At 54.8% G+C, this 17,103-nt stretch overlaps 5 protein-coding genes across 5 annotated transcripts; 2 read left to right on the top strand and 3 right to left on the bottom strand.

Moving 5' to 3' along the window:
- Positions 1 to 16: 16 nt before the first annotated feature.
- On the bottom strand, positions 17 to 457 carry CCOS01_06193 (uncharacterized protein; the record flags this gene model as incomplete). Its single annotated transcript, XM_060454363.1, has 1 exon — positions 17 to 457. One exon carries the CDS (start codon positions 455 to 457, stop codon positions 17 to 19), a length of 441 nt encoding a protein of 146 aa, XP_060316135.1.
- A 1,448-nt stretch (positions 458 to 1,905) lies between these two features.
- CCOS01_06192 (uncharacterized protein) lies at positions 1,906 to 2,175 on the bottom strand (the record flags this gene model as incomplete). The annotated part of the gene is made up of 1 exon (XM_060454362.1): positions 1,906 to 2,175. One exon carries the CDS (start codon positions 2,173 to 2,175, stop codon positions 1,906 to 1,908), a length of 270 nt encoding a protein of 89 aa, XP_060316134.1.
- A 2,783-nt stretch (positions 2,176 to 4,958) lies between these two features.
- Positions 4,959 to 5,216, top strand: CCOS01_06191 (uncharacterized protein; the record flags this gene model as incomplete). Its single annotated transcript, XM_060454361.1, has 1 exon — positions 4,959 to 5,216. A coding segment is annotated over one exon (258 nt), but the record flags the coding sequence as incomplete, so codon positions are not given.
- Positions 5,217 to 8,943: 3,727 nt separating this feature from the next.
- CCOS01_06190 (uncharacterized protein) lies at positions 8,944 to 13,031 on the bottom strand (the record flags this gene model as incomplete). Its single annotated transcript, XM_060454360.1, has 2 exons — positions 8,944 to 10,044; positions 10,095 to 13,031. 2 exons carry the CDS (start codon positions 13,029 to 13,031, stop codon positions 8,944 to 8,946), a joined length of 4,038 nt encoding a protein of 1,345 aa, XP_060316132.1.
- A 3,422-nt stretch (positions 13,032 to 16,453) lies between these two features.
- On the top strand, positions 16,454 to 16,945 carry CCOS01_06189 (uncharacterized protein; the record flags this gene model as incomplete). Its single annotated transcript, XM_060454359.1, has 1 exon — positions 16,454 to 16,945. A coding segment is annotated over one exon (492 nt), but the record flags the coding sequence as incomplete, so codon positions are not given.
- Positions 16,946 to 17,103: the final 158 nt, after the last annotated feature.

Below are 17,103 nucleotides of genomic sequence, written 5' to 3'. Positions count from 1 at the left end.
AGCCAAGTGAGGTACGTTAGGTACGGACTAGGTACGGATACCTTCCTGTGTATTCGTAGATGTAGGTGTGCACAAGTGGAGGGGGGGGCTGGCTCCGTTGGAGACTGGCGACGGGAGCCCTGAGGTAGGGGGAACGGGGGGGTCGGTCAAAAGAGTCATCTTCAGCATCCTTTCCAATCGAAACATCTCTCAAAATGGACACTGCCGGTCTGTCCCCATACTTTGGGTTGATGAGGTGCAGCAGGGCTGATGCGCGATGGGATGGAATGGGACGGGCATGGGTGGATGGTTGTACGAAAAGAAAAAGAATCGACGAATGCCAATTGGTCCCGTCCGCGGTGTTGTACTCTGGAAGACGATATGGAAATGCAGTCGTGGTGCATGGTTGGTGAGCCATCTCTTTTTCTCCCCTTGCGCCCAGAAACATTTCTGGAAACACAAATGCGCATCGCCGCATGTTGCTTAAGTTGTCGCATATCGCATGTCGTGTGCTGCCGACTGCTGCCAGGTACTCCCTTCACCCCGAGGTAAGGTAAGGAAGGTAGCCTCTCTTTGCTGACGATGATGCTGCTCATCCGATCCAGCCATGACTGCCGCTGCCGCCTCGTGCTGTGGTTGCGCTTAATGGGCGAAATAGAGACCCCCAATTGTCTATTATCGTTTTGGTGGCACTGACTTCGACATCAGCACCAGCACCAGCTCTAGGCAGCGCATGGCACGAACGGCCCCAAGATAGCTCCATTGTCTTGGACCGCAGGGCTGACTCTGTGTCGCTGCACCGAGGTTCGTTACGCCTAGCCGTTTGTGATGCGGCGATCTTTTTGCGTTGCCCGGTGCTGCCGCCACGCAAATTCCTTCCACGAGGAGCAATAAGGTGTGGTGGTGGTGCTGTACTCCCCGTTGACCGATATCCTTTCCGAGGTTCCTAATCGATCGGGTGTGAATTCGATCTCGAATTATCCTCTGTATTTCGATTTTCGATTGCTCGTCTGGCATACACGCTAACGGGGGGCAGGCACCACTCGGTCGGAGCTTGGCCTCTTAGCCTACGGCTGTCATTGCTAAAAGAAGAACATGCCGGTCAGAGGTTCGCGAGCTGCCCCATAGAATTTGTCCTCCAAGTATGCACACATTGGTGACCGCAAAGGGCTGCCGATTGACTGAAAGTGCATTTGCTATGTATGACGAGACTTGGCCCTCCAATTTCGCTGGCATGTCATCAAGGTTGATATGAGGCCTAGTGTTGATCTGGCGCCCGATAGCTTCGATTGCGCTCTGAGGCCCGCCATGTTCATCGTCGAGAGTAAGCAGGGGGAGTTGTTCTGCCACGATGCAGCGTGGTTGGTCGCAGCACGACAGAAAAGGGACATGATCCACGCGTCAGGTACCGATGGACGTCGTACATATCTTTTGCTGTGATGGGCTGGCATGCGAGCGACCGGTTCGGATCTCCATCGTGGTTGAAGGAGGTCACCCTGGTACTCGTAGCGTCCAAGCTGGATTCTGAGTGGACAGTAACCGCAGCCTGCCTTGAGGTACGAATAAGTAGGCTCAGGGTTGACGCATGGAGCAGACCGAAATGGAAGCAGTTGTCTCCATCCAATTGCCGAATATAGCTTGACCATAATAGGTTCAAATGGCAAGCTCGTTTGCACGGGTCAGTACCTTATGTTGATAAAGGTCGGCATGGATGACACTCGTGCTGACTGTCAGGAAAGAATAGCCATGTGTCGAGGTAAGGTGAGATGTCCGTTATCATCGACCAAGTAACTCGACGCCCCAGCTAGGCGATCGTATACAAACAACTGTTCGTTGTGCTATTATACCGGGATAAGGCTGTGCAATGGTGCATGCAGGCCATCCACCAGAGGTTCCACCATACTGTGGTGGCTGTCTTGGTAGTGCCTATTGGCCACAGTACGTTCCGAATTGGTGCTGGTGCTGACCATGGCCGGGAGCTTCTGCATGCGAAGGTTCCATGCTCTTCCCAGTTATCGGGAGGATGGTCAGATCAAACGCGCTTAGTATCATGCCGTCATTGGAGGCCATGTCGAGATCAGACCCGGGCACCTGGTGAGAGAGACTCGGGCGGCCTTCTTGGATCGCAGGGTACCTGGTGATGGCTGAAAATGAGATGCGATGTGATGCCAGGGGCAGCGGATCCCAGTCCTCCATGATCCATGGACGAGGGAGCTTGGATGAGCATCTCCCAGTCCCGCAGAGTAGGTACACTAGAGTGGGCGAAAGGGAGGTAGGTAATCCAATGTGGACTATGTCTTGGATGCAACGGCTTCCGTCAATCCCCGTACACCGGCCAATGCAAGTCTCAAGGGGGACGAGCTGCCATTCGACCGATGCGAAGGCATGTTTGAGACTTTGATCGACGGGTCCTTCCCTCCAAATCCAAGGCTCCGGTATTGGCCCGTGAACCTGTCAACGGCACGGCTGGTGAGAAGAGGGCGAATGATTGCAGACAATCCTATGAGAGCCCCGGGTTAGCAGCCCGTCCTTTTGGTTCATCGCCTTGGGTGTGGAAAGACATGTAGACTGCTGGTTTCAAGGTCTGCAAGGCTTGTAGATGGAAAGCAGCAGTAGCACCACCACCACCGGCCTCACTATGCATGATTTCGCCGAGTCCTTCTGGAATTTCGAAAGCAGGCATCGGTGTGCAATTGGAGTGGCTGCAGGTATTTGCTAGTGTGTGGTTGATATCCGCAGATATGTGTAATAGGTAGGTATCAGACTAGACGCGGCAGAGTGAGGGAGCCTGTAACGGCGTTGACGAACAGTTGACGATAGCAATGCAGCTAGATCCCAAAAACTTGCATGAGGGCTGTCGGTCAACGCAGGCACAGGATGCAGGTCAGCGGACGGATTTGGCGTCATGTCAGGTGTGTGTATCCTTCGCTACATGGTGATGTTAAGGGTGGTCGTTGAGACAGAAGAAGAGCGTCAGAGGTGCAGTACAGAAGCTAAGCCGATGACAGTGAGGTCATAGGTAGAGCAAAACGATTTCTAAGGTAGGACTCCAGACTTCAGAGACAGAGAGAAAGAGAGAGGGAGAAAGGCAGGCCCATGGGGGTCTAGGCCAAGGACTCCTGCTGCCCTGGGCTGCTGCATGGGACATGCTTGAGTCCGAACTCCAGGGTCTGGGAAAGGATGGATCGTGTGGTCAAAAGAATGGAAGGTATGGACCATCTGAAGTACGTATCTGTACCCAGCAAGGTACCTTACCTAGGTAGTGGTGGAGGAAGGTGAGGTCCACGGGTGGTGAAGGAAACGGGCAAGAGGTATGAGGGTGTGCTGCCTGGGATGCCTGGGCGAGCGACGATGCAATGGGAAGGAACATGGGGATGCAGGTTTGCCAAAAAGGGCAAGTTCGTGTGCTTGATTACGAAAGCTTGCGCCCGCCAAGCCCTTCCAATTCGCCCATTTGACTGGTGCGCACAGGCAATGGCAGGCATGGTCCTCACGTGCTCGTCTCCACTGGCCTTCCCTGCCCTCCCTGCCTCCCGGGCTCCGTTCAGGTGACAGACCGCTTCCGTGGGAGGTTCACTAGCGACGTACTTCTGGGTAGGGATTCTTGACTGTCGTCCATACACATTCGAGAGAAATGCACCAATTTCAGCATTTTTTACAATTCGTCCATGTGCTGCAACTTGAACTAGGATTTGTCACTGGCGACTCCGAGACGATGCGTCACAACTTCATATCCTATGACGAGACGACGGCTTTGGTTGTAACGCGGGTCTCATTGCATCGCCCGTCAGTCGTCACCTCTATTGCCCTGCCCACCATCTACCCTCTCGCTATTTGGCCTCAATGCTGATAGCCGGCTAGCTAACACGAAGAACGGGATTCGGAGGACGGTCCGCCGTCAAACATGGCCGTCTTACACGATGCCTTGGTTCAGGGTCCGGCTCGCTAGACCGCACGCTTGCCTAGAGAGTACACGAACTCGGCCCCTCCAAACACTCTACTAGGTACACTTCTCTACTGCTGGCCCTTGGGAAGATAGCCCTTCGACTGGCTGTTGATTGAGGCGCTTCAGGGACAGATCCAGGAATCCGTAAAGATGAGAAAGCACAATTGAATTCGGCGGAGCATCAGAGTAGTCGACCAACCAATTGATCGCAATTCACAGCATTGTGGTGCTCGATGCACGACCAACTCAGGCACTCCACTGTCGCACTGGGGCCGATGCATCTCGTGCAAGACGGGCCCGATACAAGACCTGCGTCAAAGTCCTGCAGCCCACTACCGCAGACCGTACGAAGTACCGCAAAATGCCAGAAATAAGATACATCAAGACGATACGAGGCATTTGTGTAACCCCAACCCTAGGCTATTACTCTCGACTCTCGAGCCCATAGAGCCCCCCCAAGTGCTAAAGATTCTAGTGTCGCCTATAGCAGCCTGCGCTCACCGAAAGCCCCAAATCCGGCTCACCAAGCATGTCTTCGCCCGGTCAAGGGTCGCGACCCGGGCGTCACGTCCTCAACGGTCGAATTGCCGCGCAATCACGAATGCGCGTCTTTCGGTGCCCGATGGCGAACGGTCCGATGCTACATCTATCCCGTGGCTTGCCACTCCGAGCGCCCGGCGGGTAGGCCCATCTTGGGGACCGGGCGGAGAGGTGGAGGATGCAGCATTAGGAACCCCGCCGGTCGGGGTTATGCCAATCGAAGAACACTCTCGATCCCCTCATCCCCATACGAATACCACGTCCGACATTCATGACCGGACTTGGTTGTGTTGTTACCTTGTTCTATTAGCAGCGGCACGGAGTAATTACCTCGGACGAAAGCTGCAATGATACGTCGACCGATATCACTTTCTCTATACCCAAATCTGCGGGATAATCAACCTCTTCGCGTCTGCGTATCTGCAGAATCGTCGAGCAAATCCAAGGAAAGAATCGGACCATCATTATGCACTTCAAATGACTCTATCTCGCTGTGACTGCTTCTAGAGTGCAACAGCCTCGTCGAGCCGATTCATATTTCACTTTGTGGGGGATCCTCACTGGGAGCAAGGATTTGCTGTCTCACAAGGAGCGCAAGCGATTGGGCAGTGAGCGAACCAGCGATGCTCCTCGAGCTGCCACTGGACGTCATCCAGGGATCGACCCCTCGTTGTCGTCGCCATGGATGAGTTACGGCCCCTGTCTACTTAGCTTCGACACAGCCTCGCAGTCAGCAAGCCACCGCGACTGAACCACAAGGGCCTCTTCCCATCACGGTGGGATCAAGAGTCCCGGTCCATTTTTATCTACCGCTCAACGCCGCCGCCCCGTCTCTCCCACCACGTCTTGGCCGGAGTCGCCGTCGGTCTTGTGTGGGGCTTTCTGCTCAACATGTCCACACTTCGACGTGTTCAACTGCCGCCGTGCCGTTCAAACCTCAGAGTATGCCGTCATTTTCTCCCAGGTTTCTCACTTGTTGAAACACAAACAAGCACGATGCATGCGTGGCCCCCGGATGCCTGTCTAGTCGGCTAGAAGTCTCTCCGCTCATTATCCGCTGCAAATGCACTGATCGTGGGAATCTTACGAGTTACCCTAATTCGCGTCTTTTCGAACCGTCATCAGCATCATTCTGCATCAATGCACCAGGAAACCCGCACTTCTCTCCCACCAGAAGCATGTCTCGAACATGGAGCTCCCCGGCGTTGTTTGTGTTGGCGATACCCTATGCCGTATCATCAAGAAGGAATCACGGGGAATTACAACCCTTCCCCTCTATTTCCTACCCTCCACTGGTCCGGTCTTCCATTGCGGCAAGGGATCGTGATCCAGGACTGCACGTCACAGTTGAAGCAGCAGGGCCAGTGGAAGTTGGCGCCGGCTTGTGCTGAACCACAGTAAGGCGTCCCCAGCCACACCCCGTTTCCATATCCGTGCCTCGGCCGGTGCGTTCCCTGCAACGGTTCCCGCGCCGTCCTAACTTGGTCTGTTTAGTGTTTCCTGTCAGGCTGACCCGTGCCACATCCACTACAGAGCAAACGAACGGTTGAACCTCACTGCCGTCAGGACTCAGTGGTCACCAGGCCCACTCCAGTAGAAAAGTCCCCGAGCCGTGCTGTGGCTTTCCTCTGTTCCCGCACCTATGTCTCAGCTCCCGCGTTGGCCTCTTCCCGCGGCCACACGCCCCTGGCGATCGAGAAGATATGCCGAGCTAATTGACAAGTCCTGGCGTACCGGTACAACCAGAATGTTTTGATACAGCGGGACCGTTGGGTGCTAACTACCCCCAAGGGAGTCGATACCGAACTCCTTCTTTGTTGCAACAATGTCTCGAAACAACAAAGTCCTACCAAGTGGCAAATGTGAGGCTCAATGTCGAACGGGATGGTCTCGACCTCGGCAAGGACCCCACGCCTGGGAAACAAGCGCTCGGAGAAGGAACCAGCCATCCCATTCTCCGCTCCAGCAACCTCTAGGCAATCGTTTTCTCGGCGCTCGCAAACCGTCCAAGCTTTGACGGTTTGCCGATCATTGACATCCGCGCGGATCCGTGGGGCCAAAAACACTCGTCACACACGCGATGAGAAAGGCGTGGTGAATCCTACAAGGCATTCTTGTGCGCTTCCCGATTCTCCCCCACAAATGTCGTCAGAAAGAGAGCCGCCTTGCCGCCAGCGAGCCTGGACTCCCTCTCGATGAGTCGTTCAGGCAGGATTCATCCTTCGCACCCGCTGTCGGTGTCCGTACAGGACCGTACAGCAGCTCTTGACGTGTATTCTTTCTTTTCAACCATTTCCGCTGTCTTTGGTCCCGCGAAAGCAAAAGGTACACCCCCCGGCCAAATACCCGCCCTAACAGCCCCGAAATGCAATACCGCAGCCGCACCGCAAGCGCGCATTTGCTCCACAGCCAGGGATTAACCCATATATCTTTCAGCTACTCCGGGGTCTTGTCTTATGCCCTTGCCCTTGACTTTTTGACGCTGTGCCGCCGCATTTCCTGCCGCAGTACGGATGATTTAGGAGGTCCCCAATGTGTTCATTCCTCTGCGGTCAAGGGGACCACGGGATGTGAAACATGAGATCATGGAGACTTTGGGGCCTTGGAATGGCCTAGGCTCTTTCTCTGTTCGGTTTGTCTTTTGAGACCCACGATCTCAAGCCAATGCTCGGCCTTGCAGAGAAGTGAATTCCATTGAGTCAAGATCGCAGGTGGAATTTCCCGGCCCCCCCCCCCCCCCCCGCTCCTCGTCCCGTGGAGTACCAAGCATCTAAAACGGCAGAATCAAGAGTCATGAAGGATCCCGGGTCCTCCCTCATGGTCTGATGCACTTCGAACCCAAGTGCTATCTATCTCACCTTGCAGCCATCAGTGCCAAGGCCCGTTGGGAGACGATGAACGATCCAATGCTTCTCCATGCCCAGGTACGAAGGGTGGTGGACATTTTGCTGCCTGCAGTATGTATGTCTTTACGATACAGCACACATCCCAACTACCCTCTCAACTTCCGAACCGTTCTTCTCAACCACTCGTCGTCAGGTCCCTCGGAGTCCAACATTGTTACCTAGAAACAGTCCCCCCCAAAAGCCAGCATGGCGCAAGCTTTCCGGCCCCCAAATGATCCAGGGTCCGGTAGTTGGGGACTCGAGGGCGTGGGAAAAGAAACGGCGTGGCGTCTGTATTTCCGAGACCCTTCTCCCCAAAGAGGCCAAGGAGGCCTCGACCACCCGTTTGAATCATGGATCCCTTCCATCTGCTCGCGGAAAACAGATACCTAGCAAAAGAGATCCAAATGCGTCGGTAGTTAGACCTACTAGGGCGTACGGAGTACAGTGCACGCCAATTCAAGCCCATCGCCGTCCATCTACCTTACCCTACCTTACCTTACCTTGCCCCCATTCCCTCCCTCACCCCCCTTTTTTTCCTCGCCACCCGGCACCCCTAGCCAGACGTCGACATCACATCACATCACGAGATACCTGGTTAATCCAGGCCAAACAAGAGTCACAGTCGTCAATTGCCTACATTCCACGTCTGCCTACCTTTACGAGGTGCCACCAAGGCAGGACTATCCGTCTTCTTTTCCATGCTACGCCTCTCCGTTTCCATCAAAGTTACCCTATCGTGGTGTTTGTCTCTCCTTGTTTTGCAACATCTGTGTTTCCTGTAATATCTCGAAGCCTACGAGGCATACTCACGCCTGGACTCTTTTCTCCATTCCTTATCCTGATTCAGAATCATCGCAACGGCGTAGATACCAGACAAGACCGTCTGCCTACGTACCCTACTCAGTAACCCTTCCCCCCTCCTCGCATTTGCGTAGCAGTCCTAATGTCACGATGTACCAAACACACATCTCCCTGTCAAAGTGAAGCGTCATTTCGTTCAAAAAGGGCCATTCGTCATTATTAATATACATATATTTGCCTACATCTCTATCTCTCTCATGGTGATCGTGGTAGGCAACAACACACAACATACCAGGTCGCGTACAGCCGGACCTAGCCCTGTCCGTCGCGGCCGAGAAACCGGCCACTCCCCCATTCACTACTCCACACCGGCGAGCCTTGGACTCACGTCTTCTGTGTGTGTGTTTATATATGTGTAGAACCGGAGATACGTTTGGGGGGGGGGGGGGGAGAAAATAATGCGGTTTGTTTTTATGACAACAGGGCTTTCGGCCCGCAACCCCCTACTGCGCACTCGTCATGAAGAAAACGGCCCTTCCATGCCTAAATTTGACTCCTTTCCTCCCGGTTGTGACTTTTTTTCGTGCTGGGTATTGCGTCACTCCATTCAAACGTGGTCATGGCGCAGGAACATGTTCGCTGTTCGTAAGGGATGTAGCGCAGAGAGGGAATAAAAAACAACAACAATCAACTACCCAATGCCTCATAAACCACATCTAACAACCGCTTCAATACTTCTATTCGTCTTCTGTATGTGCGGCGACCACAAAGTCATTGAGGGGGTGCTGCTCACAAACCCCTCCGACTCATGGCTGCAGTGGCTCCGGCGGAAGCCAAGTCTTGTTTGGCGCTGACGCTCCTAATTGCCGCGCGTGGGAGACTGCTAGTGCCAATGGTGACACCTCCCTGGCCTGTGCTGGTTCGTTTGGCTGTAGCAACGTGAACCGTTCCACTGGTGGCTACAGATGGCCTGCGAGATGATGCCGTTGACACGGGCTTGTGAGGGCTCGCGCCGCTCACGTCTCGGGATCGAATACCGCTCTTGAGCCCGGAAGCCGGAGGTTCGGGAAGAGGTCGTGGCGCACCGACGGTGTGGCGCTTCACGGGCGACGCCTCACGTGCCGTCGGAACTCGGGGCAGAGGAGCGCTCATCTTCTTGCCGCTGATAAACTCATGGTGGATGGCTTCCTCAGGCTTGAGACGCCTGTCAGGGTCCCATCTCAGACATCTCGCAAGGAAGTCCAGAAATGCCTCATCGTCGCACTTAAGGACCTGTTGCAGCGTCTTTGAACTAGGGCGGCGCCTCCGGCCCTTGGAGGACACGGTCAGGCGCGGCTTGCCCATGGAGTCGAAGAAGAGCTTCTTGCGGGTGCTCTTCTCGATAAGATGCTTCTCTGGTGGACCAAAGACCTCCATGATGCAGGCAAGTTGCTCCTGCTCATTCTCTCCAGGGAAGATTGGGACTCCCGTATAGAGCTCGGCGAGGATACATCCGAGACTCCACATGTCGATGGGCATACCATACGTCATGCCTAGGATGACCTCAGGTGATCGGTAGAATCGAGACTGAATATAGGTGTACACCTTTTCATTTTCGAAACAACTAGAGCCAAAGTCGATGACCTTGATCTCCGAGTGCAGCGGGTGCCGAAGCAGAATGTTTTCGGGCTTGAGATCGCAGTGGATGACCTTGTGCTGCTTCAGCAGATTCAAGGAGCTCAACATCTGTTTCGTCATTCGCCTAATGAGCTTGAGTGAGAATCCGCGGAAAGCGTTTGCTTTGATGAATTCGTAGAGATTCATGTCCAGAAGTTCGGTGGAAATGCATAGATGTCCCCGGAAGTAAAAGCTGTGAGTAAAGTTGACCATGCTGTGGCGGTTTTTGGGGTCCTGTAATCAAAGTTAGCCGAAGCGCTGCATACAGGTCCGGAATCACCTACCCATTCGCGAAGCTTCTGCAGAATGTTGACTTCTACAAGAGCCTGCTGATGGAACCTCTTCTTATTGCGAATAATCTTCACAGCTACGAGCACACCCGTCTTGTGGTCAATGCACCGCACAACTTGACCGAAACTTCCCTTGCCAAGCACGTCGATAATTTCGTACCGGTACGAAAGATGGTCTCCCGGTACAATAGTGTAGTCTCCACGTTCGTCGTCGTAACCAAAGTTGGGGGCATCAGACTGAAGATCGCCCACAACCTTACGAGCGTTCTGCGTGCCGCAAAAGTAGACATCATTATAATCGACGATTTCACCACGCTCATAAATGTTGAGCATGGCGATCCGAATGGCTTCCTGGGCGCCCACTCGTTCCTTTGGCGTCGCACGTTTCCGTAATGCGTCGAGGGTCCTAGCCGCGATCTCCGTCTCTTTCCTTCTCGAGCCCATTTTCTTCATCTCTTCCTCGGCAACTAGGTCGTCCTTGTCGAGCTCAGCAGTCCATGGGTCATGGTGACGCATGGTCGTTGCTGATGCCTTTGGGCGCAGAATCTTCTGCATGACGGAAGGGTTGTGCGGGTCGTTGATAGTCTTGGGGACGGAGGCCGAGGTCCAGTTCTCACTCTTAGTTCTATCATGGCCCAGGCTCGCTGCTGAGCTCTTTCTCCTCCTTGATTCAAGGTACGAGTTGTTCGCCTTGACCGACGGGCTTGGGCTGTTCTTGGCTGAGCTGAGATTCCCGACCGTTGCAGAAATAGGCAACCGCGGCGGTGGCATCTGCTCCTTACTAATGCTGCGTTCAACCGTCTTTTCCGATGTGCTCGCTTTCGAATCCGTCTTGGAGGTATTACGTTTCCACGACAAGCTCAACTTCCTACGTAAAGAGCTCATTGAGGACGGAGTAGGTGGTTCTTCTGGATCCGAGATTGGCGGCGTGGGAGACTTTGCTTTCACAGGCCGTTGGGCACGGGGGCCAGAAGGTTTCTGCAGTGGCTTTACTTCGAGTGGTTCCGTGATATTCCCAAGGTCGCCTGTCTGTGACCTCTTCAGGAAAGCAGGATCCGCGCCGGGCTTGGGTACGGAGGAGGACAAGAATGGAGACACGCTGGGCTTTCTGGTCGCTTTGTAAGGTACCGGTATCGGGACCCCTGCGAAAGACTCGGACGAGCTTGTGCCGTCAGCACCTGATGCACTATCAATTCGGGAGTGGTGCACAGTGCTGCTGCTTCGCAAATTGGGGAAATCAGACTTGTCGTCCTGTCTGTTTCTTGAGAAGAAGGAACTTTTCGACGCGGTCATGGGGGTAGTCGGTGTCTTTGCGATGATGCGTGAGGGAGGGGGGCTCAGGTTTCGGTCGGGGCCATTTTGGCCCAAAGCTGCAATCTTCGCGGTCGTCGATGGGTTCAGCGGGCCGACAGTAATCGGGGGCAGCCGCACGGGTGGAGGGTTCTTCCTCGATGGGGGAGCGTTCCCCTTCTTTTCGGCATCCAAGGGAGCCGCATTCGTCGACTTCCGGGTACTAGCCTTTCGGGCGACCTTAACAGCGGGTTCGGGGAGGGATGGTATGGAGAAGCTGCCAGTCGAATTGCTGTTGATGCTGCTAGCATCCGCTGCGAGGTTGGCTTTGCGCTTATCCAAAAACGATGCCTCCGTGGCTGACTGCTGTGGTGATTCGTACGCTTTCGGAATAGCAGGCACAGGTGGGACGTCCTCCTCGTCATCGGCGGAATGGGGGTTATGATTATGCGGGTTCGACGACTTTGGCGCCGGTAGCCGCGATGTAGTACCTCCTGCGACAGGCGCTCGAGGTTGAATTGAGCCTGTTGATGTCCTCACCGTATTGAAACTGTTGGTTGAGGTGATGGAAAGGCCGGAGCTGTACGATTTTCTGTTGATATCCGGGGTCGTCCGGGAGGACGATGGCGTGGCAGATGTCTTCCGGGGTATCATTGATGGCGACCGAGAGTGCTCTCGATGCTCGAGCGGCGGTGGTGGCGGCGCGTTGGCCGCCTGGTTGAGACTCGGAGTTTGGTGCATGGACATGCGCTTCAATCTTCGCGTGTCCGTAGGACTGATGGTCCTGGCACCAAGTCCGCTTGCGTGTGACGCATGCTGCCCCCCAGGCATCATAGACTGCCTTTTTGATTGGGCCGAACCGTTATTAGTTCCTTTGCTGCCGCCTCGAGGGGATCTCGGAGAAATCGTTGAAAGGCGGGTGGTGTCTGGTGTTGATAAGTTGGCAGTATTTGATCGGGGAAGTGGCTGGTGCATCGATTTGGCCTTCGTCGCTCTACTGTTGGCGAGATTCCGTGGAGTCTCAAAGCCCATGCCGGCACCGGCATCCATCGAGGTCCGAGAGAAATCCGTTCCACTGCCAACGGTGCCCATCAGGCTCGGCCTTCGACGTTGAGCAGTGTTACTGCCAAAGTCCGTTTCGATGACGCCCGAGCCGATGGATTTCCTGGGTGGCTTCGCAATGTTGGTGTTTGATACCGGAGGGTAGTGGCTTTGCCGTCGAGACCTCGCTGCGGCCGTTGACGCGTCTGCGGCGGACGAAGGCCCAGAAGCGATAGATGAGATGCTTGGTTGTCTGCTGGACGTGCTAGGTCTTCTCAAGATTGAACCAGATCTTCCAGGGCGAGTAACGGGAGGTGGGATTCCACCACGCGCAGACGCGCCATTCTGGGAGATGTTTGAGACCCCGCCCATCTTGTCGGCCATGCTCTCCGAGTCGAGAATACCACCTTGGCCGGTCGGGTTCGGAAATTGAGTCAATTTGAAGTCGTGTGAGGCCGACTCGAGACTGCTCTGGAGGTCGTCGAAGCTGACCGAGGGCAGAAAATCGTAGGAAGGTGTCGAGTCTGCTACTTCGTTCGCGGCGCCATTCCGTCCAAAAGAAAAAAGAGGGTGGTTGTTGGCTGAAGATGCACTGAGCATTGGACCGCCGGCGAATGAGCCCTTTGAGGGTGAGTTGGTTTGCGAGTCTGGGATTCCCCTATTACTGCAGCAATCATCGGGTCAGCTCTCTGTAAGGTAGTTATCCACCCAGGGATGCATGGGTCAGGGCATAACAAAGCGGCGTGAACAGCAACGAAGAAGCGAGGGCAAAGTTGAAAGGGGGAAGTGGGAATGGGAATTAGCATACAGTCTGGTCGGGGACTGGTTCGCCGGTCGTGGGCCAGCAGGTATTCTATGCTCCCTTATCATGTGTACGCGGTGCAACGGCCAGCGCGCAGATCATGCGAGCGTTGGACGTGATATGACGAGAAGGCGAGGGCGGCAGAATGTTTCGAGGGGGAGAATGTCGAAGCAAGTCGGGCTTGTCGACACAACGGCGCTGAAGGTCGGGTTCGCGATGCGATGCGGGCGAGCTCAGTCCTGTCAGGGAGCTGAGGGCATTGAAGAAGCTACCTCATTCCGGGACAATACTGGACAGGCACAGGACGACAAAGGGCGGATGATGGAAGGGTTGGCGGTGTTGGTTGGGGTGACAGAAGGGACAGGAATTTGAAGATGCGAGGATTGGCGTTGGTCGAAAGGAGGCGGGCACGGGAGGCGTAAACCACCAAACTCGGCCTACGGTAAGGTAGGAGTGAGGTTGGAGAGGGCTGGTGCAGAGATGAGAGGAGGAGGACGACGACGAGTACTGCGAATGGGCCGGACTCTCTCTTTCTGGCGGGCTGCGTGTGTCTACTGGTTGTTTTTGTTCGAGAAAGAAGGACCCGCCGCTTAAGTTGTCAGTGTGGTGGACAGTGGACTGGTGGTAGGCGGGCGAGCAGGTCACGACCAGGGTAGGTGGTGGAGCGTGCAGTGTGGATGGGGGATGGAGCCAGGAACGAGCACTAGAGAAGAGAGCACTGGAGCCTCTAGAGATTTTTGTCTTCTTTTTTGGCTCTTCCTCGTTGTTTCTTGAACCCCCCGTCAAAGTGGTACGAAGATGCGAATGAGAAGCGGTACATCAGTGTGGAGGAAAGACGGGCAGAGAAGTGGATTGTCATTTGAGATAGACGGTAGCAGAAGAGTGAGAAAGAGAGAGCAAGTAAGGTACTTCCTGGTTACCTGAGGTTAGCCCGAACGGGGGGAACTCTGGAGTAGGTACCTAGGTCTGGAGTGCGAGGTCACTCAGAGAGTCCCGTCCCTTTAGTTTATTGTTAAGGTATCGGTACCTTAGCTTATGGCGCAAAGGCACAAGATGCCCAAGGCAAGGTCAGGCACATACAAACAAACATGGAATACTATTCGTAGGTATAGAGTAGTAGTAGTAGTAATCATCGACCACCAGACACGTTCCGTCACCCAGTCCCGTCAGGTTGTCAGTTAGGTACGCAACTTCCGGCCATTCTCTGAGGGGAGGATCTGTCATGCACCTCGCGACTGACCTGAGGGGGCTTGCTAACATCTACGGCAGGCCGATGCGGCAGTAGTGCAGGAAACGGGACCAATGTTGGTAGACTAAGCGAGCACCAATGTCCAGTTGATTGAGGGGAGTCGAGAGAGTTTATCCGTGAGGTAAGGTAAGGTACCATGTGCGGTTCAGGAACATACACCACTTTGCATGCGCTACTCCGTGCAGCTGCAGCACATTTCCGCAGGACCGTTCTAGCGGCCAACCTTGGGCAAATGACGGGGGGGGGGGGGGACAGCCTGGAGAGGCGGGGTGGTGTGGAGAGTGCGGCGTGGGGGGCGAGCGAGGAGAGCACGCGGACGAGGCGCCGGCGGGGCGGGCGGCCAGCGTGTGGCGCGGGCGCGGGGGGGGGGCCGGATGGGGGGGGGGGGGGGGGGGGGGGGGGGAACATCCATCTGAATCGAAATGGGGGGAGAAAAACAAAAATGCGGCGGCGGGTGATGATGGAGTCCCTGGACCATGAATGCGAGCGAGGAAGAAAAAAAAAAAAGGGTGGTGGTCGGTGCAGTGCCCGCCGGCCCCTCACTCACATTTTGGCAAGAGCGAAAGAAAGGGAGGTCGGGGGACCGCTGCAACAGGGATCACCTGCTGATTGCACGAATTGCGCCAGTTGCTCATTAGACGCGTGTATCGATTAGTACCTTGCCTAAGACTTCGCCATCAAGAGGTACAGATGCTTCGTATCTTGAAATTAGGCAGGAAAGAGAGCACTGCTGGAGAAGTGTCTCTCTCCTTCTGTTGATGCTATCACCACTCAAGATTTTATTCCAAGAGGCAAGAGCAAGATACTCAAGGTACTCCATAGGATCTGCCTTACTTCGCAGGTACCCATGGCAGCGGGGCAGTTCGTACCTCACACCGCATTCTCAGGGAAGGAACTCTCAAAAAACCACCAGGTCGGTGTGATCAAATGATGGAACCCGTCAAGTCTAATAGCGTGCTTTGGGCCCCCTCCTATTCCCCAATTCCCCTCTTTCTTGGGCCCCTTGGACAATTGGCCGCTAAATAACCTCGACAAAGACAAAATGAGGCAAATCTCATGAACCAAGCGGATACCTTCCTGTGTACGGAGTACGGACTACGGAGTGCAGATACCTCGAATCCATCGCATTTCATTCTCTGCAGTCTCCAGATCATACGGTATACCTTGCGGATGCCAGTACCGAATACTCTATCGAGCAATTTAGCAACTCGGCACCATTTCCGTCCACCTACCGACCGACCCAAGTTTGTGGCTTGCCCTAAGTCTGAATACCCCGTACGGATACGCATTTCTTCCCGCTATCTCTACGAAGGTTCCAGAGAAACTCGGACCCTGGCCGTTGAAGCGCGATCTGCGGCAGCGGGTTCTCTCATTTACCCAAGATTCTGCTGTCCACCATTACGAGCAGCCAAATATCCAGACACTGATACAAATACCTACCATCCGTGCTTGCTTTGCATCTACGGAGTAGACTGAAGACAGATATACCAGTCTACTCGACCTCTCCAATAGGTACGAGGCGTCGGCTGCTAACATCATCTGGCATCCAATGTCGACGCCTCGCACGTATGGATAGCTTGGCTAGCATGGCTAGGTTGACATCAACTCTATTCGTGCTCTTTCCGTACAACCGAACAAGCACGACTCGCCCAGGTCCCAGCGACCCAGATCAAGTTTCGGGTTGTTGCAGCCATCGCACGCGTGTAAGCTTCGCGGGCGTCGTCCCTCAGTCAGCGACTTTCGCGTTGCTGCATCCCATCTTCTCGTCGCTCTCTGTCTTTACTCCGTCCGTAATTCGTTCCAAACTTTGCCGCGACTCGTCCCAAATTGAGGGGCATCCAACCGTCGAAAAGAGCTTCCCGCGTTTGTCAAGCTCGCTGCTATTTCGACGCGTCTCTCGTTCCCGTTTGGGGCTAATTGGGACACTGCCGCGCCCGCCATCACGGTCCAGCAGCAGTTCGGAGCTGCAAAGATGCGTCCCTGCGTCACCGCGGGCCGTTTGTTGTCCTCGTCGCCGCATCAACCAAGAGGAAGACCCTGGGGGGAAAAGTGACATGGGGGGTGACGGGTGAGGGTCAAGTGCCTCAACGCCCAAAAGCAAGATGCCCATCTGTCCAGTGGAATTTGGGGGTTCTGTGGCAAAACGGCCTGCTAGCCAGGATTCCGAATGCTTGGGGGTCCCGCCATATGCAATCTGCAACCTGCAATCCTCCTCTCCGCCGCCCGTCCTTGGAGGAACACCGGTCGGTATTCAACCACAGCCAACCAAGCCGTTTCCCGACCAGACGCCCGTCACGTAATTTGTCCGTTGTGGTCCTGTGCCGAGGATCGCAGGAAGTTCATCCCTCGTCTCCTAGGACGACCATCGACGAGCCCAATGCCAACGTCGACGGGAGTCAGCAGGGCTTCTCGCAATTATCAAATGCCTTCCTACCTGGATATCTTTCGGTATGGAGTAATTAGCCAACGTGGACTCATAGCATTGGGCGGGTCACTGTCACTGGCTGACAATGGCAAACCCAGCTTGTAATAATTGGCTCTGCATTCGGCCCCGAGCGGTGGCTTGTCTTACGGGATGGATTGATGATTTGCTTTTGCAACCAACGGTACGAATACCTGCC

The sequence above is a fragment of the Colletotrichum costaricense genome, assembly GCF_030867565.1.
Source record: "Colletotrichum costaricense strain IMI 309622 chromosome Unknown Scaffold_5.1, whole genome shotgun sequence".
Lineage (NCBI taxonomy): Eukaryota > Fungi > Ascomycota > Sordariomycetes > Glomerellales > Glomerellaceae > Colletotrichum > Colletotrichum costaricense.
The sequence above is the reverse complement of the archived record's forward strand: the minus strand, read 5'-3'. Positions and strand labels throughout refer to the sequence as shown.